The following is a 26,200-nucleotide window of genomic DNA, read 5'->3' on the forward strand; positions in this document are numbered from 1 at the left end:
CTATCAGAGTCGTCTGACCATATAAACATTTGTGACCAAATAGGTGAACGTGAATTGAGCTTTTGCGTTTTCCTGATTATGTACGAGGTGTCTCCGCAAAGTAACGAAACAGGGAGCACCAGCCGGTAAGTAAAAAAGATTTTTCAAAGGCGGCAGTGCCACAACAAGTTTGTCGTCTTCATGTTTTAGCGGACGTCCTCCGCTTGGACCAGCTCCATGCTTTAGAATATAGTATGCCTCTATCCCCACTTCCGCCAAATACGTAGGGCTATCTGTGAGACACCTGCCGTCTCAAAGCGAACCAACAAACCACATTCACTGAGATATTTTTTGCTGTTCGTGGTCATGTTACGAAAATGCAAGAATGACAAAATCACAGTGCTAAGGCTTTTATTCAAGGCAATCAACAGTTCTGATATATGCTGATTTAACATGAAATATTGCTTTAAAATGACAGTTCAATAGGTTATGTGTTCCAGATTCACTGCAAAGTTATCAGAGTGCCTTGACTTTCCAGTGTGCCTTGACATCACTTTACAACTATGCTGGCATTGGCATGTTCATTATGTTATTGGAAAGCTTGCAATATGTGGTGTTTTTTTCGCCATAACACGAGAATGTTCGCGCAAGATTTTAGTGATTTACTGTTTAAAACGTATGTAAGATCTGTGCTTGAATATGCTTGTACTGTATGGGACCCGCCGACAAAGACGGGCAGACAGAAATTAGAAATAGTTCTGAACTTAGTGACTCGCTATGAGTGTGAAAATGATAGTAAACACATTAGTGCGCCTAGCGTAAAACTGGAAGTACATTGGGAACCTCTTGAAGTGAGATGTAGAAAGCCAAAGCTAAATTTTTTTCGTAATATATAATCCACTAAAATTGCAATTCCCAGAGAAAGGTACATTTTGCATCTATACTATAGATTCGAGCGGGTTGATCACAACTATAAAGTGTGCGAATTCAGATCAAGAACTGATTTTTTCATGATGTGGTTCTTTCCCTACGCTCTTCGAGAATCGAATGCATTATCTTCGTTTCTTGTTAATAATACAGGCAATGAAGTGTTTGCATCGTCATTTTTACTGCCCTTGCAATTTGTCCTTTTTGCATGACACTTGGAGCAAATAGGTGGGATGCCTTTTTATGAAGAACGTACGTCATCTTTATAAAAAGCGCCTAGTGTAACTTAGGCGGAAATACCTTTTAATATTGTCATGACCACGTATTGATTACAGTTCCAGTCGCGGAGCTGTTCAATGAAGCAATTATTCGAGGCACTACTGACGCTGTCTTGCTGTCCTGGAGATGTAGCAACAGCAGCTTCGATCACCTGCAGGTACGATAATGTAATGCACAAGGAGGAAATGTTCAGTCATGGTGACAGCTGCTTTCGGACAAATAAGAATGTCTCACGGACAACTGACCAGAGCTATACTCTTAAAAGACGGTCTTCTGGACGTCTATCGCATTTACGGTGCTCTTTCCTGGCACCAGTAGTCGATCTGGCGTATGTTTGAGCGCATGTTAAGGCGTTTGGTGTGTACTGTCCCATCGGCGTTTTTGCCAACCCTGTTACACCTAAGGCAAGAGGGACCGCACCCCTCATCTCTGATAGCCCTGTGCAGGGCTGGCCTATGCAACCCTGTGTCCACAAATTATAGGATCTCGTACCACGCCTGACCTACTGCCTTTCTCCGTAACGCCTTCGATGCCTTTCGAGGGGCTTATTAGCCTACTGCTGTTGACATCGAAACGCAAATCTCAAAAATGTCGCTTTTGTCTCCTTCATATTTCTCAGAATAACCTTAATTCGAGTTTGCAATTGCGGTTCCATTCACCCGTATTCTGAAGCCCACCTGGGGCGGAAGACGTAAGGAACACTTCCTTTTGAACTGACTGCGGTGGCTGAGTGGTTAGCATGCTCGGCCACTGTGCTGGTGGACCCAGGTTTGATTCTGGTCGCGGCGGCCACTTGTGATGGAGGCAAGACGCAAAAATTGTCCATGTGCTGACAAAGTGTCAGCACATGTTGAAGAGTGACAGCTGGTCTGAATTAATCGGTAGCCTTTCGTTAAGATGTACATCCTAGCCCAAGTGACACTTGCAGATGCTAAAACATGAACTTTAGTTTGCTTTAGTGTCTCTCTTTGTCAAGTTGAGGGTTTGTTTTATCACAATCAAAACTTTCCTGTTGTAAAGTCACCTCAAATGGCTATCGCTGTGTGAAACAAAATTTCGTTTGGTTTGCATATCAACGCAGGGAGATTGCTAGATCCGCGGCTATTTTACTGTGCCAAATTAAAAAGGCAATGATCTCTAATCATGATCAAGGTTTCTTGCTCTCTTTTGCAATCAGTGAACGAACACATTACTTTTGAGCAGGATCGCACATGGGTAGCGGATCTTTTGAAGCCGTGCTGCTTTTGTTGCCGTTTTGCTTGCATACGGTATTGGTGCCCTGTTCAGAATGGGTAGCACAGCTACCACTGTTAGCGGAAAACTAAATGCTTGCGGCTGCTATGTGTACTCAGATTAAGTACAGGGTTTGCAAGTTTTAACCATTTATTAAGTTATGCTTCTTTATTACCACTCACATTTTCTCGCACTTGTGCGTACACTCCCAGACACCATTAGAGCGTCTGAGGGTAGCGATCTCGGTCTCAGAGGAGAAGCCCTAGACTCAGCGTTGCAAGCTCAGCCAGAAACCAGCTAGAAATTGACAAGGGGTGGTCGTTTGGTGTCCAGGTTTCGCAGGTCGCAAGCCATAGATTTGGTCGGAGCCAAAGGTTCACAAACAAAGCCAGTACAGCAAAGACAGGATAGAGAGGATTGCATAGTCACTCTTATGAGCTCATACAAAGTAACTTAGAATACAACTCGTGACTCGAGAGAGACTGCAATACAACAAGAAGCCTTGCACTTAAAGTGCACTAGCTAATATAAGGCAGAGAAAAACAAACAAAACACAACTTCCCCGGCACTGTTAAAGTGGACGACCAAAGGATAACGACGGAGCCGTCCCGTTTTCTGGCGCACGCTGCCGCACTGGTTCGTGGCTGGGCGAGTAGTGTTGACCCGGGAGTCGAGCGGGTGCGTTTATCTGAAGCATAAGCGGCAGCTCGGGCTGACAAACACATAGGCAAATATATAGGCGCACTCCGCGTCTCTTCGTTCTTCGCGCCAAGGTGGGCGCGCATATACACAAAATACCACGTGTACAATTTCCTTCTCATTCACGCTCCGGGCGCTAGTCCCCTTTGGTCAGGCGTGGAGACCGGCTTCGAGAACCTTCCAGTCCTTCTTGCGATGCGCCGCCGCTGGCGCGCGAGCGAAGGGAAGAGGGCATCACAAAGCACCCTCAAGGCTACGCCCTCTCCGTCGACGATGGGTAGAAATTACTCAAATTTTCTCCAATTGAAGGCGCGCGTGGAGATGTTTCCTTTGGCGCCGCATCGGCTAGCAAAGTGGAAAGGGGGCAAACAGAGAAGGTTAGGCGCTCTCCGGGATTTCTTCGCCACTGCTGTAGATTTCTGTACGGCGCTCGCTGGCGATTGTTGCGCGCTCCGCTGATATCCCGAAATTGCGCCGAATTTTGTGACGCCCACCGCCTCTGGCAACCACCGTTTTCTTGTCTGTTGAGCAGTTGGCTTTGGCTTCTAGTTCGACTATGGTCAACTTGAAGAGTTCTCGCAATGCCAAAAATTGCAGGTCACTATAATTTGCAGCACATTCAAATCAGCCTGAATATCATATAGGTCCACATCGGAGAATGTTAAAGACCACGGGTGGGGTCGGCCAAATTTTGTGATTGGCCTGCGTCAAATCTGCAGGTCACCTTTGTATATGGCACATTCAAACTAGCCTGCATAACATTTTTGGTCCAAATACGAGGTGAAATTTCAGTAATTGGGGTGGGCCAAACTTTGAAATGGCCAAGACCAAATTTCGTGGTAACCATCGTGTTGGACGCATTTTAATTAAGTTAGTATCGATTTTGATTCCTTCTAGGAGGTCAAACATTCAGGGCGGAGTTCGGCCAAATTTGGTACTGACCTAGTCCAAATTTGCAGGTCACTATCGTATTGCGAATTTTCAAATTACTTTGCATATCGATTTTGGTCCAAATTCAACAAGGTCAAATTCCGTGGATGGCTCAATTTCGGGGGTGGGGTGTGCCAATGTTTATCATGACTAAGCCCAAATTTTGGGACACCATTGCATTCTCCATTGTCAAAGTAAGCTTCGGCATCTGACCAAGGGCTGTTGCTATGAAATCGCAAAGAAGTCAGATCTACATGAGATCTACCTCACATCAATGTCAGATCTACCTGCTGTAACTCGGGTTTCGGCATGGAATACACGTGTCGCTTTAAGTATTATTCTAATTACCCGCGCAACCAAATGTATCTGCTCTTCTTTGTATACAGTACAAGACAACAGAGCGTGGACAATGGACAACCTGCGACGAATCGGCCAACTGCGAAGCCACTGTGAACCACGGACGGACTCGGGTGTTCACGAGTGGTGACCTGATACTCACACAGCAATCTCTGCGAGATTACGTTTGGGTTCGCTGCTGCAATAACCACGGATGCGGAAATCCAGATCATGTCACTGTGCGATCCGACAGTGTAGGTATGGCAATCAGCAATTTTGAAATGCATATTATTTTAGTGCGACGGCACCAAGAATCTTATAGCGTCCCTGATCTTGAGGGTAAAGAAATGAAATAAATATTGCCGCGACAGAGCTTCTAGCTCGCAAAGGCGCGAACAGATCAGCTTTGCTGACCACTACGCGAGAGCACTATGCTATCACCGTGGCGGATCGCGCCTCGCGTTAAACTGCAACACACTCTCGCAATGTGCATTGCACATCGTCGTCTTCACAAACTTCCTTCTGCGGTGCGAACAGATAACATCAACTTAACCTCGATAAATGCTTAACCGGAGTCTAATATCGTCGCCAGACGGGCCGATGGCCCAGCAGAACCAAACCTTGAGCCAACCACGGTAACCACACGATTTCTCACATCTACTTGGCTTAACTACGTAAAAACCTTACCACTTTATTCTTCCTCGCCGAAAGCAGAATATTGGAGGGCGTATATATAGATGTCGCGAACCTTTATGTTTATTCATCGATGAACATTTAGCGGATGCGATGAATGAATTCTGTGTCCCTTAATAACAAGTGTAATTAAAATATTATAAAAATCAGAGAACATAAGTACACTACGCAGTGTAATAAATACGGCCGAGGGTAGTAATGCGAAGTTTAAACAGTCCGTTGTTTCAGCAAGATTATATTGAGGAAAAGTTTGGTAATGAACAATACGCCGCGTAAAGCATGATAACACAGGCTCGAAAGCTATGTAGTTCGTCAGAATGCTGCCACAGTACGTAATACTGTAGGTTTTTAAGGGGCGCTTGGTGTTGTCTTAAAGCTTTTTTAGCCTTTTATTGGCAATTGTAAGAATGTGGAGTAGGCATGATGCAAAAAACACGTTAATTCTCATGTCCTCTCTGTTTTCTGCTTGGGTTTCTAAATTTCCCCACCCGTTTGATATTGAGGGTGGGGAGCCATTCGGAGTGTCTATGATTGTCGGCTTTTCTGTATTCGCTGTCGCTACAATCCATATTGCCGTAATGTTTTGTCGTTTGACGGGAGCGCCGCTGTTTTCTCGTGGCATGGAACCATGAAATGTCCAAGCGCCGCCGGAGCTGCCTTTGGGCTACCTTCGAGTGCACGAAGGACGGGCGCGTTGCGCAAGGCGGCGTTACCGCGATACAGTCAATTGTCCCATGTCACAGAAAAGCCGGTGCCGTCGGCAACAATAAGCAGCTTGTATAAAACTATATAAAGCAGCGGATAAGCAGCTTGTTTAAAATTGACGTGGAAAGAAAATTCGGATAACTTCGATTCTGTTAGGAATCGAACTCACGACCTTTGGTCTCTGATACGGGCACTGTACCCACAAGCAACGGAACGACGTTGATTAACCTGAGTAAAGGTGGATGTGGCGAATGCAATGATCATGGTCTTCGACTTAGGCGCCTTGGAGGCATGTCGTGATGCATGCGTGAGCAATTATTAGTATGCTAATTAGCAATTAAGTATATAAAGAAGCGACGCGAAGCGGACAAGGTAACAGTATTGCGTTATACCCTCAAGGGTGAAGCTTAAGAGTTCCCCTATTTTTTCCTTCAAGAGGTGTGATCCCGCCTAAGCGAAACGCAGGTACGGAGTACTGCTGTGTCGTGGCCCGCTACAAGAGTGGACAGAAAACTAAAGAACGATATGCACTTGTGCAACTGCACCAATTCCCAGGAAGGTAGTGCGAGAACGAACGGCGACAAGCGTTGGTCACCACAGTAAAAAGAATGCAACATTTCCAGCTGTCTTTTATTTCGCTTTCTGCTCTGGATCTTGCAGATTTTGCTTCCTTCTGCCTCTTCCAATGACCTTAATTATTAAGTAACAACGGGTACGTTAGCGACCACTGCGCTAATTTTTGCTCACTTGTTATAGCCGAGTTACGACTGCCTCGAAGAAACATCGCGTTGTTATAGCCCATATTTTTTTGAATAATCAACAAAGCGAGAGATGGGCACTGGACGAGAAACATCATTTGCAGCATTTACTGCTTTTCCATCACGGCTGATCTCGTTTCTGTTGTGTTGTTCCTTCACATAGAAGTTTAATAATTGTTGCGCATTTTTTAAGCGAAATTTATTGCCCCAGGGCATCGATGATGCGTGAAGGTGTGATGAATGATGTAATAGAGATTAAATGAATGGAAAAAGGTTAGCTGATTTGATGAAGTACAGTAGAGAACGATGGTACGGTCCCTACGTCCAGGCAATGTATGAAGCAGGGTTGCTTGGTGAAAGACAAGCTACTATCAGGTGCCGGATCCTTGTAGGCTTGAGAGCTCGGCAGTCCCACAGTAAGTGATGTATGTCGGCTTCAATGTCCTCGTGTTTACATATCGGACACCCTACCGAGGAAAAAAATCTCGGTACTGAGGCCATTTCCGAGTGACAGCTGGTGTGAGGGCAACCCCGACCCGGATCCTCCTAAGCACAGCCTCCTCTGCACGGGTAAGACCGCGGAGGAGGGTTAGCGCACACGGAGGGATGAGAGCACGTGTGTGGCGCCGGAGGAGTTCCTTTCTTGATGAAAGGAGGGAAAAATTGTCCAAATGAAGGAGCCGAGGCGGTGATGAGTTTGTATTCGCAAGGCGGGTCGCTAAATCTGCCTGGCTTTGATAGGTCAGCAGATCCCGTGGGTCCCGCTCAATACGTACTGGCTGCGGGATGCTTGCCACGACCCGGTGGATGTCCTGACATATCGTTGGACAGCGGCTAACACATCGCAGCAACCGGACAACTTGAAGGGCGTTAGTGCGAATGACAACGCGGGCCGCAGGGAGCATAGTTATGTCGGCCACGGAGCAGAGTGCTTCTTGAACTGCGACGAGCTCAGCACAAAAGGACGGAGGGGGTTCCGTAAGCTGAAACCAAGAGGTTTGATTCAAGGAAGGTTTGCACGGGCAGTAGATAGCTGTTGTTGCCTTGCAATCTTTTATGCTTGCGTCTACGTAGACAACAATGGATCTGTCAGGCAGGCAAGCATCTTGCTCCTCAAATTTCTGGCGAAGCAACGATGCCGAATTAGCAGATGTTGGCCGGCGATTATCTGTTGGCTTGTTGTCGCTGAGCTGTACAAACTTCCATGGGGAAGAACTGGCGTTGGCGGCTGAAGAATGGAGTGTGACGTTGCTTAAGTCCTCAGTGCATGCGTGGAGTGCGATAGACTTACCTTAAGGCTGCGCGCTTCACGGCGCTGCTGCACCAGCTCATCAATGGTATTGAGCTGCGCATTCTCTTGTAAAGCTATGACCGGTGTGTTGCGTGGAAGGCACGTAATGGTCATCATAGCCTGTCGGTTCACGCCTTCAAGACAATCCCATTGGGCTCTTGTAAGATTTTGAAACTGGGCTTAATAAAGAATACGGAGCTGCAGAACTGCCCTCACCAATTGCCGTGCAACGAACGAGCCTGCACCACCAGTTTTAGGAGCAATTCTTCTAATCAAACCGAAAGTCTGAATAGCTTGCATTTTTGAATGAGAAAGCCATGCAGTCGCTGGTCATGATTGGTGAATCATTAAGCCAAGGATTTTTACACTCGGACTTTCCTGTAGTGGGGTGCCTGATAGACAAAGACGGATTGGAATTGCAGCAAGTTTACGGCGACTCCAGCGGTTGGCGCCGGACGTGTTTTATGCACGGATAGTCGAAGTCTGATGGATGATGCGTGATTACAGGTAACATCCAAGGCAGATTGAAGGGCAGACTCCTGAGTACGGAGATCTTGGTGAGTACTCCGCACCGTGATATGGTCAGCGTACTGAAGAAATTTTATGTCACGGATGCCATGTAAGCGCCAAGCCAGCGGGATGAAATTAATATTAAATAACGTCGGCGACAATACTGACCCCTGGGGCACGCCGCAGAGAGGGACAAATGATCCGAACGCTTCGCCGCCGAGGCGTATTGCAAATTTTCTCCCTTCCAAAAATCATTGGACAAAACTACGCACTCTCAGAGGGAGATGAAACATGTCAATGAAGTTCAGAATGGCTGCATGACTGATTTTGCCATAAGCCTTTTCAACGTCGATTGCTAAAACAGTACGCACATTGCGGCTGCGGGTAGACGACAAAACTGCAGATGCCAAGACATCCAACCCGTCCTCTGTACCAATATATGGACTAAAGCCGATTTGTGCTGGGTGATAAAAACCGTGCTGCTCTAGCCACCATGAAAATCGTGTGGCTAGCATTTTCTCCGCCAGCTTGCAGAGCGTAGAAGTTAAGGAGATAGGTCGCAAGTTGGCAAGGTCCGTCGGAGACTTTCCAAGTTTCGGGATAGGAATCACGACAGCGGATTTCCAGCCCTCGGGCACTAAGCCATCCAACCATACTTTGTTTATGATGTTTAGTAGTTGAGTGAGTGCAGCAATACTCAGGTTCTTGTACACCTAGTACTGAATATTGTCCGGGCTGGGCTCTATTTTCTGTTTCGCATCATCTATTGCAGCCAGCAACTCAGGCATAGAGAATGTACACGCAATTCCACCTACGTCGACATCAGACGGCATTTGCAATACATGCGTTAAGATGCGTGACATATTTAAACTAGCGGCTTAATAAGGCACAGCATCGTATTTTGGGAAAACTTTCGCGCTGCTTCTTTGGCGAAATCATCTGGCGACAAGTTAGCCGCGAAGCATGGGGGTTGCTGCTGCGTCAGTCGAACGGCGACCGCGTTCCATTGTACGGAATGTTCGCCAGAGAGAGGCACTCGATGATTTCGCTGAACATTGTTCGCACCACGCATGCCACTGCCGTCGAGAGAGGTCGCGTTCATATTTGTGTGCCTTAGCTGAAACATAGTGGAATCGCGTGCGTGCCTGCGACGAAGGGTCTCGCGTAGCAGCCAGCTCGGCTTGACGGCGTGCCGCCCACAAGTTAAGAAGGCCGAGGTCTTGTGCCGGTCGACCAACATCAGTCCAGGTGGTAGTTGTAGCACTGTTGAACGCTGTTTGTAAGCGCTCAACAAGGATTGGCGAAGAATCAGAGAGATTGTCCATACAGGAGCGAAAACTGTCCCAGTTGATCACTGAACATTTGTAAAGTAAAGGTCGGAAATGTGAGGTGTGAACACCGACGATGATAGGGTGATGATCACTTCCCCAGAAGTCTGGCTCCATGAACCAGGAGGGAGTACCCGGACCCGACCACCACGTCAAGTCTGGAGCCTAGGAAGCACTTCGAGTTTGACGCACTGGCAGTGTTGCTGTCCCAAGATCGTTGAGCAGCACAAATTGGGCACTCGTGAAGGCGTCCCGCACACACCTGCTACGAGGGCTCGAAGTGGGGTACCCAAATCCTGGTGAGGGGCGTTAAAGTCGCCTCCGACTAAAATCGGACACCCGGGATACTGCCGACGGACACTTGCTAACCAGCCAAGATTAATACGAAGGAAGCACCACCGGCTGGTCTAACGTAAAATGAAACGACCACAACGGTTCCCTTCTTAAATTTCGCAGCCCCAGCCGCTACCTCTAGATACGACGTGCACCAATTTTCAGAGAGCAAGGCATACATGCGGAAAACGTCAGTCCACATACACCGCGCCTTTCCCGTGGGTGCAGCAGTTTGTACACGACAGTCTATCATTGAAGGAGACATGTAGGCACTGAAGCCTGCAATCGATGGCAAGGTGTTTCTTTCCTGTAGCAACATGGCCCATATCTGGAGCTTGTGAATTTGTAGTCGGGTCTTGAGCTCTCCCACCTTCGTTGAAATGCCTCTGCAGTTCCACTGCAGCACACCAGTACGACTGGAATTTGCCATTTCTAGCTACTAGCCCAAGCCCTGTAGAATCACGGACGTCAGGTTGTATAACTGGTTGACCATAATCCGGAGTAAAAAAGTCGCAGAGTTGTCCAGTTGGCATTGCGGTAATCTCGGAAGAGGCGGCAGGAAATGACACTGGTGGGCGCCAAGAAGGCGATGTTGCTGCGCCATTGACAGATGTGGCGGATGATTCCGCTGCCCATCTACGTCGAGCGAGGAGTTCACGGTGTTGCCGGAGCTTGGTAACCTCCGCTAAAAGACGTGCGATTTTTTCGTCGACTGCAGCCATATCGTCTTGTGGTAGTTCAGGCACACTGCGCTGCTTTGTTGGCTGTTTTCGGAGGCGTTCTTTTCGCACGGTATTGTTAGAAGGTTGCTGAGCTGAAGGATCATGCGAGATGTGCTCAGGGAGCTCCGGCCACTCGTCGTCATCCCACTGGAGAGCGGCGAACCGATTGGACGTCTGCAATGAAGTTATACTGTCATGTATTGGCCAATGCTTACTCATTCGACGACGAGCGTTTTGTGTTCCCTTTTGTTTTGTCGGACAGCTTGGAGATGTTATCTCGTGGTCGTCGGATTTAGAAAGGTCGCATCATAGGCCACTTTCCCTTCCGATGTACTTTCACCGGCAGCAAAGAAGGGGCAGGATTTGCGCATATGCCCAGTACGGAAGCAGTTATAGCAGTATACCGCACTCGGTTTATATGGCCGTGGCCGTAAAATGCATCCATATTAGTACAGACGGGCTGGTAGTGTCAGAGGGCCTTGCAAAGTGACTATGCAAGCGCGCCCCTTTTCCATGCGTCTGGCCTGGATGACACGGTGCGTGGGACAGTGCAGCTCACGCTGGAGTGCAGTTTGATCCTCAGTGATATCGATGTTGTAGACGACGCAGCGCTGCAAGTCGGAGCCTTCAACTATATACACTTGTACTGGCACTGATGCTTGTCAGTGAAATACTGGTGAGTGTTTGCAGCCGTTCTACGGCAGAGTCGGAAGCCACACTGCAATAGTGTTGGACTTTGTCCTGGCTGTGAAGTCCCGAAAACCTTTGGTTCGGAGGCACGCGTCCAGGTTAGCTTTTAAAATCTTGTTGGGTATTTCCGTGAGGCTTTTGTTGGCCAGTGATTTAATGGTCACTTTGTAAGAAGACGATCTGGATGTGGGTTCCACCGAGTTCTCTATCGTAAGGCAAGTGCTCTTGCCTTGGGAGCCATCACTCTCCGAAGATGGAATCGGTTGGCTGTCGTTTTAGGGACGCTTGTGAGTTGCGCGAGGGCACTTTTGCACGGCTAGAGGTGCCGATAAGTCCATTGGAATGCCCTGTTCATCATGCCGTGCGGTTTGAGGCCCATCCGGTGGTGTAGAGTTGATGGCCATGTGCCCTGGTGGCAGATCACTCGCGAGCAGTCCGGCATTTCGGGAAGGCAGGAGGGGTGCGTTTGCCGATGAACCGGAAGCACAAAGCTGGACCTGGCGCCGCGGATCAGGTGCCAACTCCGTGGCAGATGCTACCACGAGAGACGCCGGCAGAGCCACCTCCGCCAGCGCCGCAGCGGAGGCACTAAGCCTAGCGTCAGTGCCCAGCTCAGCTGCACTCATGCATGTTTTCCAGGAGGCCTCAAATGGTGGGAGTACGTCCGAAGCCTCTTTAGAAGGCGAGGATGCAGTTGTTTTCAAATAGGGCACGCATTTACGTGGATAACGAGGTATTTCTGATGAGCGATGTGCAACCATTTTGGCAGGGGCACACTTCTTCCTGTTGCGCTTTTATTATGAAAATTGCCAAAGGCTAGGCCTCATGCAGTTTACATGTTGAAAACGCTGCTTATATTAACAAAAGGCGTGTTTTTGTGATGTTCCTTTGTTTTGCAACGGCGTTATATTAGTAAATTATCGGTGTTAAAACCCACTGAAGAATTGCACGGTTTTTACAGAGTTTTTTCTGTTTGATGCCGCACGCGCGGTACAACCGCACGCCTGAGGTTCGGCACAACACGCACGCAACACCGCATTCACGCCACAAATCATAGAAATGCAAAGCTGATATTCTCACAGAAATTAGGTAGAAGCATGTCGTAAGAACCGAAATAAACGCCACGAGCGCTACGCCTGGCTTCTAAGAGCTGAAAGCTCATCTGCCACATGATGCAGCGAGTGGGTTATGGCTACGTGCACAGAGCACGCATGTCCCATAGCACGCATGTCCCATACTTTGCCACGATATTCTGTCGAGCAGCATGCTTTTGCCGTGCCGAAGATATTTTTTTCTGCGCTCCTTGTACTTTGTTCCCCGAACGCACGCAATTAGGTTTAGTAAGGTCGTAACATATAAAACTAGCAATGCATATCGTATATGTTTCAGGCTGCCGATTGCACGAGTTGTTGTTACTAATATTGACTTTTCATGTTCTTCTGTGCCTGCTAAGTGTTTGTAAGGATCCTCACACGTACATCGCGACTTGTTATTTGTAATTTTCAAAATGTTTTACTCGCCCAATCCTGCAACAGCCTCGTACAAGAGGGTATAAATAAATAAATAAATAAATGAATAAATAAATAAATAAATAAATAAATAAATAAATAAATAAATAAATAAATAAATAAATAAATGACTAAAAAATTAAATATATAACTAAATATGTTACGGTGGTGAACGAGTGCGCCACTTCATTTCAGAGTGCTGATAGTATACTTTCTATATTTGAAGCATATAATTAAACAGCGGATTTACCTCCACGCACACGTTGTAAACAATGTGATCGCTGATTTGAAAAACACACTTCGAAGTGAAATGTTCTTCAGTGTCGTTAATCACCTGCTCGACACAGTAGGCGTCATTATTGAGCTTCTCCCCTTTAATAAATTCTGCTTTTTGCATGTGTGTTTAAATCTGGCTTATCTACTTGAACCTGCAGTGCAGGCGATGCATTACGACGTGTCAGCGTGAGCGCGTACACATGCAAGTAAGCGCTAGAGAACACTGCTCCGTAAGCAGCCGGCGAAGCGGTCATCCCCCTTGATTTTCATTTGTGCCACAGATGATTCCGCACGTCAGGAACAGCACGAACTGCCAGCGCCAATCGGCTAAGCTTTGGATGCCTACGCACGGTCCATACCTATTTGTTGGAACCATGCCGACGACACGTGCGATCATAAGCAACATTAAATGTGCCGCCTTCCTCGGAATCTAAAAAATTCTAATATGTGGCCAGGACTACGTTCTGCGCTCAAGCCCGACATATCGACTGGAGTCGTTTGTATGTTACGTTACCTGAAAAAAATTCAAAGAACAGATTGAAAACAACCACGTAGCTTTTTAGGGGAATGAGAAGATGCATATGGGAGTACAAGAACCAGAAAACCGTTTATTGCAGCACAGAAAAAAATCCGAGGCAACATACCTTTCAGTTATGCCGTTCTCGCGCAACATAGTATCGAAAACATAAAGTGGTGAGAACGGTATCAAGCAAACAGTCTAAAGCTGCTTCTGCTGGAGGCTCTCAGAAGAGTTACGTATTCGCTGCTCAGTCGTCTGCACACACGACACAAGTAAAGCGCACATCCTCCAGACAACTAGCATTACGACATAACAGTTTAGTCATTTAATTATTTCAGGTCACCCTTCGATCACGGCAGCAACTGTTATACCGGACAAGCAGAGCGCTGTTGTGAAATTTGTTCCTCGGCGAGAAAGCAGCTACGAGGGCTTTGAAGTCAAATGGCGCTGCAACGGGGACAAGGAAGCTACCTCTAACTACGAATTTTCCAAAAGAGAATTTTGCAACCCCTGTCCTCACTTCCATGGACGTATACGGATGCAGGAGACAACCATCAACGGTAAGTTCTTTGCACCCAGTGGCAAAACTTGTTGCCTGCTGGCGTAACTTGCCCAAGGCAGTCATCAATCTGTCCCATTACACCGTCGCCTCTTTTAGGTTCCACCGACTAAGCAATGTTGCAGCTGTTGATAGCAAAACAAGTATCCACACCGCGATTCTCTAGATGTTGGTCAAATACCCTTGCTCTCAACTATGATGTGTTAAACTTCTGAACGAACGCATGTCAGGATACGGCCTCGAAGGCTTAGTTGTGTAAACTGTATTTGCTTTGATTTTTCAATTCAATGTTCTATTCCGGTGATAACACTACCGACGGATTTAATACAGAGTCAACCTTAACACTATGCAGCGAATTCAGCTTCCTTAACCACCTTGACCGTCTTGACTGGCTTCTGGCATTCATGTACTGCGGCCTAAATCTTTTACCTCCGACATGGTAAAGATCTTTATTTTTCTTCGGTGCGATCTTTTTTTCTTCGGTGCATGCTGGTAGTGAGGGCAGAGCAGCACTATCAGGATGAGGAGCAAAAACCCGTTCCTCTATATTGTGGAGATCGTCTTCGGTGTACTGCTTCCAGTCAACACCCCCAGACACGAAGGAACCGTGAAGATTATTACCCAATCATCCGGAACCACCAGCTTCCACGTGCGGAATCTGCCATCGCTGACAGCACGAGATTACCCATTCACAAGAGCGTTCATCGGAGCACATGACCTGCTGCAAGCGCCACCATATATATATATATATATATATATATATATATATATATATATATATATATATATATATATATATATATATATATATATATATATATATATATATATATATATATATATATATATATATATATATATATATATATATATATATATATATATATGCGCTACGAATAACCTGCTGGTATTGGGCACGGCAGCACTACCAGGATGCGGAGCAATAACCCGTTCCTCTATATTGTGCAGATCGTCTTCGGTGTACTGCTTCCAGTCAACACCCCCAGCCACGAAGGACCCGTGAAGATTATTGCACAACAATCAGCCGGAACCACCAGCTTCCACGTGTGGAATCTGCCATCGCTAACAGCACAAGATTATCCGTTCCAGCCGCCAAGTGTGTTCATCGGAGCACATGACCTGCTGCAAGCGCCACCAAATTGGTGTATATATATATATATATACGCACGACGAAGAATCTGCTCGATTTAGGCACGGCAGCTCTACCAGGATGCGGCGCAATAACCCGTTCCTCTATATTGTCCAGGTGAGGAAACTATCTGGTAAATGTGTCCCCTCAAATGACCTCTTTATGTTCGTGCTGCCGTTCCCGCAGCAATTGTCTTGTATCGCTGTGGTATTGAGCAAGTTGTTGCTCTTAGACGGTGATATTGAAACTAACCCAGGCCCGGATCTAACCCAAATTGCCAAATAACTCAAAGATATCGCTAGCGACATAAAAGACATAAAGGAAGTACGCCTCGTTGATATAGAAAAGAAGCTTGATGCCTTATCACAGCTTGAAAAGAAACTCGCCACCTGCCAAAACGAAATCTCACGAATGGATCGCGTACTGAAACAATGGGAAAGAAAATCGATGAGCTGGGAAACCGTAGCAGACGGTCCAACTTAATAATATAAGGAGTGCCGGAGGAGGAAGATGAAACTAATGAAAGTCTTGAAGAAAGAGTGAAGAAAGTTATAGTACAAGATACCCTCGAACTAGAAGCTGTCGCCATCGAGCGAATTCACAGGCTAGGTAGACAAGAAAAAAAGAAGACTAGGCCAGTTATTATGAAGTTGCTAGATTCGAGACAAAAAACGCTAATATTGAAAAACGGCTTAAAACTAAAAGACACAGAGTACGCTATCGGTGAAGATTTTTCTGCCAGAGTTCGAGATGTTAGAAAGAAACTGTGGGCCAGCGCCAAACAAGAACGAGAAAGTAAATAATACGTTGCGCTAGCCTTTGACAGGTTGATCATAAATAAGCGCGTTTATATTTGGGACGAAGAAAAAAATAGAAAGTTCCAATGCAACAAAAAGAACACAGAATTCAGCCCTCGAGTGACTCTTCAGAACACTCAGATAAAGAATTGTACGCCATAAATATAGATGCAAGAAGCATAGTGAACAAAACAGTCACTTGAAAGCCTCTTGCTTTGTCTTGAACCAGACGTAATTGGAATCACCGAAACAGGCTTTCACCTGAAATTTAAAATCATGGATTCGCTCCACTGAACTATTCTGTCATCAGAAAAGACCGTGGTTCACGAGGAGGGGGCATGGCAATACTGGTAAAGAAGCAGCTACCTTTCGTTATTCTACCTGAAGTTTCTTGCGCGGAAGCTGTTTTGTGCAAGATAATTTGTAAAGATACAGACATACTTACCGGCTGCATTTACAGAAGTCCTTCTACCGGATATGAAGCCATCACTGCAATGCAGGAATTTCTTCAGAACCGTGCCCGCAATTCACAGATTATTATCATAGGTGATCTCAACCTCCTCGACATAAACTGGACAGCAATGCACTATACATCAAGAGATTCAGAGGCCCTCATTGATTTATTGTTCAATTTTAATCTTCATCAAATTGTTTCAACACCCACACGTACCCAAGGAACAACTGGTAATATTCTAGATTTGATACTAATCATTGATCCATTTCCTGTAAACGGTGCTCAGGTTGACGTCATAGATGGCATCTCGGACCACAGTATACCTACCTGCCCATTACCATTACAGAGCAGTATAATATATCAGAAAAGCATGCAGATCGTAACTTATTTCGCTAAAGCAGACGACACTAGTGTTATAACACACCTTGCTCACGAATTCTAATCATTTTTCGACATTGCTTCGCGTGAGAGCACTGAAGTGAACACCTTGTGGGAACAGTTTAGAAACACGGTAACCTACTGTGTAGGTGCATTCGTTCCGCGAAAAATAAAACGGCCCAAGAAAAACAACTCGTGGATTACAAGGGATGTAATTCACGCACAATGGCAAGTCCAGCGGCATCGTAGTTCAATTAACAAAGAGAGGCAAACTGCTACCAAATCATTGAAACTAACCAGTGCAATCGCAAGGCTAAAAGAAATATCAAAACATGCAAAGGAACAGAACTTTAATGTGACCTTCCCTACACTTCTTAGAAATAAACGTCATACATTGTGGAAATATTTTCGCAAAGATAAAATGACAGCCACATACAACTTGTCCTTGGGGGAAAGCAGAAGAAACCTAACATGCACAACGATTTCTTTATCTGTTTTTACAAAAGATAACTTAATTCTTCCTAACACTTTCTGCGCATCTAGGCAATGGTGGCATCGACAGAATGCGGAGCACTAATCCGTTTGTCTTTCTTGTGCAGCTATGTGGCCTTCTTGGACATTTCATCGTTGGCTGTCCGGACATCAGCGTGCTGAACCTCTCTGCGCATGTCCATCTTTCAACGCATCAAGACATCGATCAAGAAATACGCCCACCAGCATTGGAATCTTGGCATCCGTATCATCATTCTTCGGCAACACGTTCTGATTGCCAGGAACCTAACCTGCAGGGGGCATCACTGTGCACTCAAGCTATAAAAGGGACTCACGCTCGTTTTGCAACCACTGGGCATGGTGGCATCGACAGAATGCGGAGCACTAATACGTTTGTCTTCCTTGTGCAGCTATGTGGCCTTCTTGGACATTTCATCGTTGGCTGTCCGGACATCAGCGCGCTGAACCTCTCTGCGCATGTCCATCTTTCAACGCATCATGACATCGATCAAGAAATACGCCCACCAGCATTGGAATCTTGGCATCCGTATCATCATTCTTCGGCAACACGTTCTGATTGCCAGGAACCTGGACTGCAGGGGGCATCACTGTGCACTCAAGCTATAAAAGGGACTCACGCTCGTTTTGCAACCACTGGGCATGGTGGCATCGACAGAATGCGGAGCACTAATCCGTTTGTCTTCCTTGTGCAGCTATGTGGCCTTCTTGGACATTTCATCGTTGGCTGTCCGGACATCAGCGTGCTGAACCTCTTTGCGCATGTCCATCTTTCAACGCATCAAGACATCGATCAAGAAATACGCCCACCAGCATTGGAATCTTGGCATCCGTATCATCATTCTTCGGCAACACGTTCTGATTGCCAGGAACCTGGACTGCAGGGGGCATCACTGTGCACTCAAGCTATAAAAGGGACTCACGCTCGTTTTGCAACCACTGGGCATGGTGGCATCGACAGAATGCGGAGCACTAATACGTTTGTCTTCCTTGTGCAGGTGAGCAAAAAGTATGGAAAATGTTTTCGTTCTAATGACCTATTCCTGTTGGTGCTGCCGTGCCCTCGGCTTTGTTGCTTGCTACAGGTTTTCACATTTTGTCTGAGGAAATTATTAATGTTAGCCGGTGACATTGAATCGAACCCAGGCCCTGACATGACCCGAATTTTACAACAGCTTAATGATATTGCAGTTGACATAGAAGACATGAAAGAGAACAGATTAGTGAACATAGAGAACAAATTAGATGCCCTGTCCAGGCTTGAGAACCGAGTAATGTCCTGCCATGAACAGGTTAGTTGTATGAGTACAACGATTGAAAGGCTTGAAGCAAGACTTGAGCAGCTTGAAAATTATAGCAGGAGGTCAAATTTGATCATATATGGCATCCCAGAAACTGAAGAGGAAACAAATGAAACGCTTGAAGAAACCGTAAACAAAGATATTTTTCATGATATTTTAGGACTCGACCCTATCCCTATTGAGCGGATACATAGGTTAGGTAAACCGGCAATTGACAAAACACGTCCTGTAATCCTAAAACTTTTAGACAGTAGGCATAAAACTGTGATACTCAAGAACGGAAAGAAACTAAAGGGAAAAGATTATTCAATTGGCGAAGACTTTTCAAAGAACGTTCGTGAACTAAGAAAGAAACTATGGGATAGCGCGAAGCCGAACCGAGATAAAAAAGAAAGGGTTTCCTTGGTGTTTGATAAGTTATATATCAATAATATTCCTTACGTTTGGGACTACGAAAAAAATGATAAAGTGAAGGTTCAAAAAAACGACGGTATCGGCGCAAGTCGGCCCGTGACGCGAAGTTGTACGCAGTTGCGAAACCGCTCACCGATAAAGTGAGTGGTTCATATACCTCAGCTTCTTTCTTCACTAAGACAGATAGCTTGTCTTGCCATAGTAACACGGGCCAATCTAGTATAAAAAGCTTGAGAATAGTTAACATTAACGCACGCAGCGTTGCAAACAAGAAAGACTCGCTTGAACTTAAACTGCTGGAGTTCGACCCACACATATCAGTCCTGACGGAAACTTGGTTACATGACAACTTAGCAGATGACCTGGTATTTCCTCCTCATTATAAAGTCGTTCGCAAGGACAGGACCTCAAGGGGTGGCGGAGTAGCCATTCTCTTAAAAGACTCTGTAGAATGCGACCTTGTATATGATGTTCCAGACCTTGAATGCCTTTGCATAAAAATTTCTTGCTGGGGTCATTCTTTCATCCTGTATGCTTGCTACAGGCCACCAGATGCCACACCCGACTATCTTATTAAGCTACAACATCACCTGTCTCATTTCCAAAAAAAGAAAATACTCTTAATAGGTGACTTCAATCTGCCAGATGTGTGCTGGGACCGCTTACAAGGCGGTGCTAAATCTGGGAGCAGTGCCGACGTTCTGTTTGATGTCATGCTTACTCATGATTTAGCTCAAATTGTAAATCAACCTACTCGCGTACAAGGTACATCTTCCTCTATACTAGACCTAGTTTTTGCTAACCGTCAATATTCTATGCATACTGTATCGGTCGAAACAGGCATTTCAGACCATCACCTCGTAAGCGTATCGATAGATTTAGTTAAGTCCCCATACCACAACAAAAAAGCCAGTCACGTACGATGTTTCAAGGATTATTCTAGGGCTGATAATGCCGCAGTGATTGAACATATCGAAACTTGTTTATCGAGCTTCGATGATAATGATGATGTCTGCAAGCTGTGGGAGCGATTCGTCGAAATGTGTCAATATTGTCTAAATACCTTCGTTCCAAATAAACGCAAAAAAAGTTCACAAACGCACACCTTGGATGACGCGGAAGATTATTCAACTGAAGCGAAAACTAAAAAGATCTAAGAAAAAAAAAACACCAGTTAAGTCAGATTGAAACGCTTAAAAATAATCTTGAACGTGCGGTTCGTGAGTCAAAAGACTTGTACTTTAACACAACGTTACCCAGTTTTGTTAAAAATGACCCAAGTAAATTTTGGAACTTCCTGAGTGACAGCAAGAAACATATCTCAAAAATAACAGCGGAGGGAGAGACATTGACTGATCCGATTGACATTGCACGCCATTTTAATTCTTTCTTTCACAGCGTATTCTCTGAAGCAGGTGTTCAAACTGTACAAAGCGCGTCATATTTTCCTGTATCGGAGGTTGACTTTCTTAGCCTCCCTGGTGTATTTGCTTTGCTTTTAGAACTGAAACCTAAAACTTCTTATGGTCCCGATAATTTACCAAATGTATTTTTGCGACGCTATACCGAAATAATTGTTATAATTGGTTTTTTGGGGAAAGGAAATGGCGCAGTATCTGTCTCATATATCTTTGGACACCTGAACCGCGCCGTAAGGGAAGGGATAAAGGAGGGAGTGAAAGAAGAAAGGAAGATTAGGTGCCGTAGTGGAGGGCTCCGGAATAATTTCGACCACCTGGGGATCTTTAACGTGCACTGACATCGCACAGTACACGGGCGCCTTAGCGTTTTTCCTCCATAAAAACGCAGCCGCCGCGGTCGGGTTCGAACCCGGGAACTCCGGATCAGTAGTCGAGCGCCCTAACCACTGAGCCACCGCGGCGGGGCCCGAAATAATTGCGAAGTTTCTTTTTGTGTTGTTTAAAAAATCTCTGCTGTCATCAAAACTTCCGGTTGAATGGAAGACTGCTCGAGTTATTCCCATCTTTAAAAAAGGAGACTGCACATTACTACAAAATTACCGTCCTATTTCTTTAACTACCGCATGCTGTAAAATGCTCGAACATATTATTGCTAAACATATTAACAAATTTCTTGAAGAACACTCCATATTAAGCGACTTTCAGCATGGGTTTAGAAAGGGCTATTCTACAATAACACAATTAGTTACAATAGTACACACTTTTGCTAACACACTGGATATGAATGGTCAAATAGACACCATATTTATGGATTTTAGCAAAGCATTTGATAAAGTTCACCACGAAAAACTCATTCAAAAACTAAAAAACATTAATCTTCCAGACATTTTAATATCCTGGATTCAAGATTACCTCACGAATAGAGTGCAATTTGTTTCAGTCGATGGGTGCAGCTCCAGTTGTCTCCCAGTCACCTCTGGGGTGCCCCAAGGAAGCGTCTTGGGGCCTTTGCATTTTCAGATTTAAATCAATGATATTGTTATTGTGGTTACTCCAGGAACTCATATTCGCTTGTTTGCTGATGATTGTGTCGTTTTCCGTCAAATTACGTGTACTAACGATCAAAACGAACTTGACCAGTGTCTTCGAAATGTTCTTGATTGGTGCAGTGAGTTTTCCATGGTTCTTAACACTGAAAAAACAGTTTCGATGCAAATAACACATAAAAAGAACCCAATTAACCACGTGTATACACTCGGATCATCAACACTAAAGCATGTTAATAGCTACAAATATCTAGGTGTAACAATCACAAGCAGTCTTTCCTGGAACTCACATATAGATAACATATGCTCCTCTGCATTTAAAAAGCTTTGTTTTCTGAGGCATAAACTAAGAAATTCACCTTCTCATGTAAAACTGCTAACGTATAACGCTTACATCAGGCCAAAGCTTGAGTATGCTTCGGTTGTTTGGGACCCATTCACTAAACTTAACATATATAAATTAGAAAGGGTTCAAAGAAAAGCTGTTAGGTTTATCTATTCCAAATTTAAAATCACCGACTCCCCCACTGACCTCATGGCGGCTAACAATATTGAAACACTTGAAACGCGAAGAGGAAAATATCGCCTTGAGTTTCTTTATTCTTTACTTAACCATAAGTTTGCTTTGGATCCTTCACAGTACATATCCCCCTTAACCACACGTTATACCCGACATCATCACATTCACTCATTGACACCGTATTTTGCGAAAACTGACTGTTTTAAATATTCGTTTTTTCCGCGGACAATATCCGATTGGAACCATGTTATGACATCGTAATAGTTTGCAAAATTTGTCTCCTCATTTTTATGTATATTTCTTTTCATTGTGTTCTGTATCTTTTGAGTTTTAAGAATATATGCCTGTCCTGCTTGGACCCTGAAAAGGGTCTGCAGTATGTACTAAAAAAATAAATAAATAAATAAATAAAAAATAAATAAATAATTGTATTGGTCCTCTCCACATAACAGATGATGGTGTTTTTAACTTGCTGCTAAACCTAGACATAAAGAAAGCAAGTTGTGCAGACGACATCCCAAATCAGTTCCTTAAACGATATGCAGAATGGTGCAGTAAATATCTCTGTATCATTTTTTGTAAGTCTTTATCTACTTCGAAAATACCCGGCAATTGGAAAAAAGCAAAGGTTCTACCCATTCATAAATCCGGAGATACAAACTCACCCTCTAACTATCGACCGATTTCACTTACCAGTACGTCGTGCAAAATTATGAAGCACATTATAACAAAACACTTAAAAGAAATTTCTGGAGACCGAAAACTTATTATCACCCCATCAACTTAGCTTTCGTCGTGCCTTGTGAACTGTCACCCTACTAACAGATGTTGTGAATGACCTAGCCCTTAGTATTGACGACTGCAGTCAAACAGATATAATACTACTAGACTTCTCTAAAGCATTTGACAGTGTAAGCCGCAACAAACTAATATAAAAACTACGCATCATAATTGGAGATGGCCAAGTGTTACACTGGATCACGGATTTTTTGACGAACCACTCACAATTTGTAACTTTCTAACAAGTTCAATCAAGACCGGTTCCCGTTACATCAGGAGTATTTACATCAGGAAATATTTCCCCTGTCGTTTGAATGCTTTCTTAATAAGCTGCGGAAGTTCGCTGTGGCTGTTGGGGTTAATGATGACATTTCGTTCAACGTGTCATGATTAACGGCAATAGGAACTGCGAGCTGCCGCTGCTTATCAAGTAACCACATGAAGGACCGTGGAAATAATTTCTATTTGGAAGGTGCACAGTAAGATATGTATTGACAAAATAAAAGAACGATGATAGTACTAATGACAAAAAATCTTTGCAGAAAAAGGAACGATGTGCTAACCCACTGACTGTTCATGAAATACAATTTTCTGTTTCGATGCACGGCATTAAAACCACATTACTCGGACAATAAGGATTGAAAATTCACCATAACTAAAGAAATTGCTGCTAGTTGCAGCCCACATTCTTAAAAAGTGGCAGTTTGTTTTGTATACAGGTTTGTACTCAGCGCGTCAAAGGGTAAAACTGATATTTGGCTTTCTTTAGGGAGGCCATGTTTGAATGAAACTGACGGAAATGAAATGATGGTGCTCTTTCTTTCTGTGCGTTTTTCACCGCCCTTTGTCTCATGACCAGAGTAGCGCAAAAGCGCTACAAGCAATAAAATGTTCAAGTGTTGATTTTTAATAAGTGGGGCAAGCAGACGCGAGCGACAACCATGATGAGGGGTTCGGTACAAGGCAATGTGCTTGATATGAAAGGTGGCGGGCTTTCGTAATCCGGGAAAATAAGAGCAAGAAACAGCGGCCGGAGAAAGTAGCCTCTGCGAGAGGTTGTAGCTATGCCGCCGCTTGCTTTTTGCAGAAGTTGATGTTTCAGCCGGGTAGTGTGCGCGCGGCGCCAACTCGGTAAGGCGACTGACTGGCAGCCAATACCAGTACGCTAAACAACCTACCGAAAGCTTTGTGAGATGCTGATGAGGAAGTAAAAGTGCGCCGAGAGAGCCAAACGAAGCAGGATGAATCTACCTGACATGGAAAGAAAAATTATACATAGAATCCTAATTGTAAACTACCCGCCGCGAAGAGTGAATAGTTATGTCTATCGGCTTGTGATTAAAGCTGAGAGCTTGGAGTCTAGTTGTACTTACAGATGCTGATTATTAATGAAAGCAAGAGGTAAGCAAGCTCATTTCTCACAAATCTACAAACAACCTATTTCCGAAGTATGGGGTCATTCGTTGCCTGCACATTTATGAATATGAACTCGTAAACCGGCTTTATTTTTCATCCGTTGAATGTGAAAATTTTGTTAAAACTGTTGCAACATTACAACAGCGAACAATAGATGTTTTCACTAGAAACCCCCCACAATGGCTAGTTCCCTATTTCTTCACCCATAACCAGTTTTAGTCATTAAAGCATAATGTTCCATCACTTCTAAACAAATATCCAAAGGAGCCGCCGCGGTGGCTGAGTGGTTACGGCGCTCGGCTGCCGGCCCGAAAGACGCGGGTTCGATCCCGGCCGCGGCGGTCGAATTTCGATGGAGGCGAAATTCTAGAGGCCCGTGTACTGTGCGATGTCAGTGCACGTTAAAGAACCCCAGGTGGTCGAAATTTCCGGAGCCCTTCACTACGGCGTCTCTCATAGCCTGAGTCGCTTTGGGACGTTAAACCCCCATAAACCAAACCAAATATCCAAAGGATTTTTTTCTATCTAACAAAGATTGTAAAAATTATTTCTGTAACTTCAACTTAACTCTTACGTGTGTCACCCTGATTTGATGTGTCTTCACTTGGTTTTAAACTGACTAATTGTCCTTTGACCGTGTGCTTCCATATCATCTTATGATTTTTTTCTTTTTATCTCACGGTTTGTTTAGTGTATATATACGATTTTGAGACCTGCTTTATTGCCCATATATTTTCAATGTGATCTTTGATGAGTGCGGTTTTCTTTCTTGTGTTGATAATCTGAGTCGACTGCTGTCTTGTAACTTGGCGGCTGGGCCATCGTCAATTTGCTTAGTGCAACGTTTACTCCAGGGCGCCGTTCAGAGTTTGTGTTTCTACCGCTCTGGAAAATAAACGAATTGAATTGAATTTACTGAACGATGTTGGTACGCGTGGGGCACCATAGTGGTACCAGCCAAAGGCGACATGTAGATACGCGAAGGTAACCCGCAAACATTTACAAACACATACACGTACAAAAAGAGCAGCCGAAAAAATCCCTGACATTGAAACCACATTCAAAATCTCTTGCATGTGCTGGCTTTATCCGGCTTCTGAAGTTTAATGCATGGTACTGATGCCAATGCTGCGACCCTGTTTGACTGATTTTGCAGGGTTGCCCACCAACGCAGAGGAATGCGAGTTCTTCGTCTCAATTTTTCAAGATATCGACGGACGGAGATATTACAGCTCACCACTCCAGGCCGTTCAAGCCTAGATTCTGAGCAGCAATCTCCATTTATTGGTTACTTTCAACTTAGGGTGATTTTCATCTTAAACCACACAAAAGAATAAAGCTTGTAGAGATGTACTCAAGGCCCTCTGACCTTTCGCTCGTCGCATACACTAATCGCCCTTATGCCCAATAAAGGCTTAAAGCAATCAAAGCTAAGCTCATTCAGTGTCATGGGTTTAATGCGCATCAAATAGACAAGAATCATGTTATCCACCAGCTTCTCGCAATCGACTCTACCGACGAAAGCACTCGCCTCTTTTCTTAGGCAGCGAAATACATTTGTTTTGCAAACTCCCATTTGATATTAATATATAACAGAGGTCAAATCTTGTCAAGGGCTGGTTAGTAGATCCACTGAATATAGATTTGCTGAGATGGCTGGCAAGCTTCCATCAAATTATGTTGCAAACCTTGGTGATGATATGGCAAGTAAACATATTCTGTTAAATATCAAAAATG

At 44.7% G+C, this 26,200-nt stretch overlaps 1 protein-coding gene across 5 annotated transcripts in view; it reads left to right on the forward strand.

The window, feature by feature from the left end:
* The window catches only part of LOC144127894 (uncharacterized), a 63,794-nt gene extending 37,978 nt beyond the window's left edge, over nucleotides 1-25,816 (forward strand). For 3 of the 5 annotated variants that reach the window (XM_077660868.1, XM_077660866.1, XM_077660867.1), the window contains 4 exons: nucleotides 1,242-1,342; nucleotides 4,434-4,641; nucleotides 14,056-14,277; nucleotides 25,620-25,816. In XM_077660868.1, the coding sequence (XP_077516994.1) occupies nucleotides 1,242-1,342; nucleotides 4,434-4,641; nucleotides 14,056-14,277; nucleotides 25,620-25,723 (635 nt within the window). In that variant the 3' untranslated portion in view covers nucleotides 25,724-25,816. Of the gene's footprint in view, nucleotides 1-1,241; nucleotides 1,343-4,433; nucleotides 4,642-14,055; nucleotides 14,278-25,619 lie in introns of those variants that run through there. The other 2 variants (XR_013313611.1, XM_077660869.1) reach the window with 2 other exon arrangements.
* Nucleotides 25,817-26,200: the final 384 nt, after the last annotated feature.

The sequence above is a fragment of the Amblyomma americanum genome, chromosome 4 (assembly GCF_052857255.1).
Source record: "Amblyomma americanum isolate KBUSLIRL-KWMA chromosome 4, ASM5285725v1, whole genome shotgun sequence".
NCBI classification, from domain to species: domain Eukaryota; kingdom Metazoa; phylum Arthropoda; class Arachnida; order Ixodida; family Ixodidae; genus Amblyomma; species Amblyomma americanum.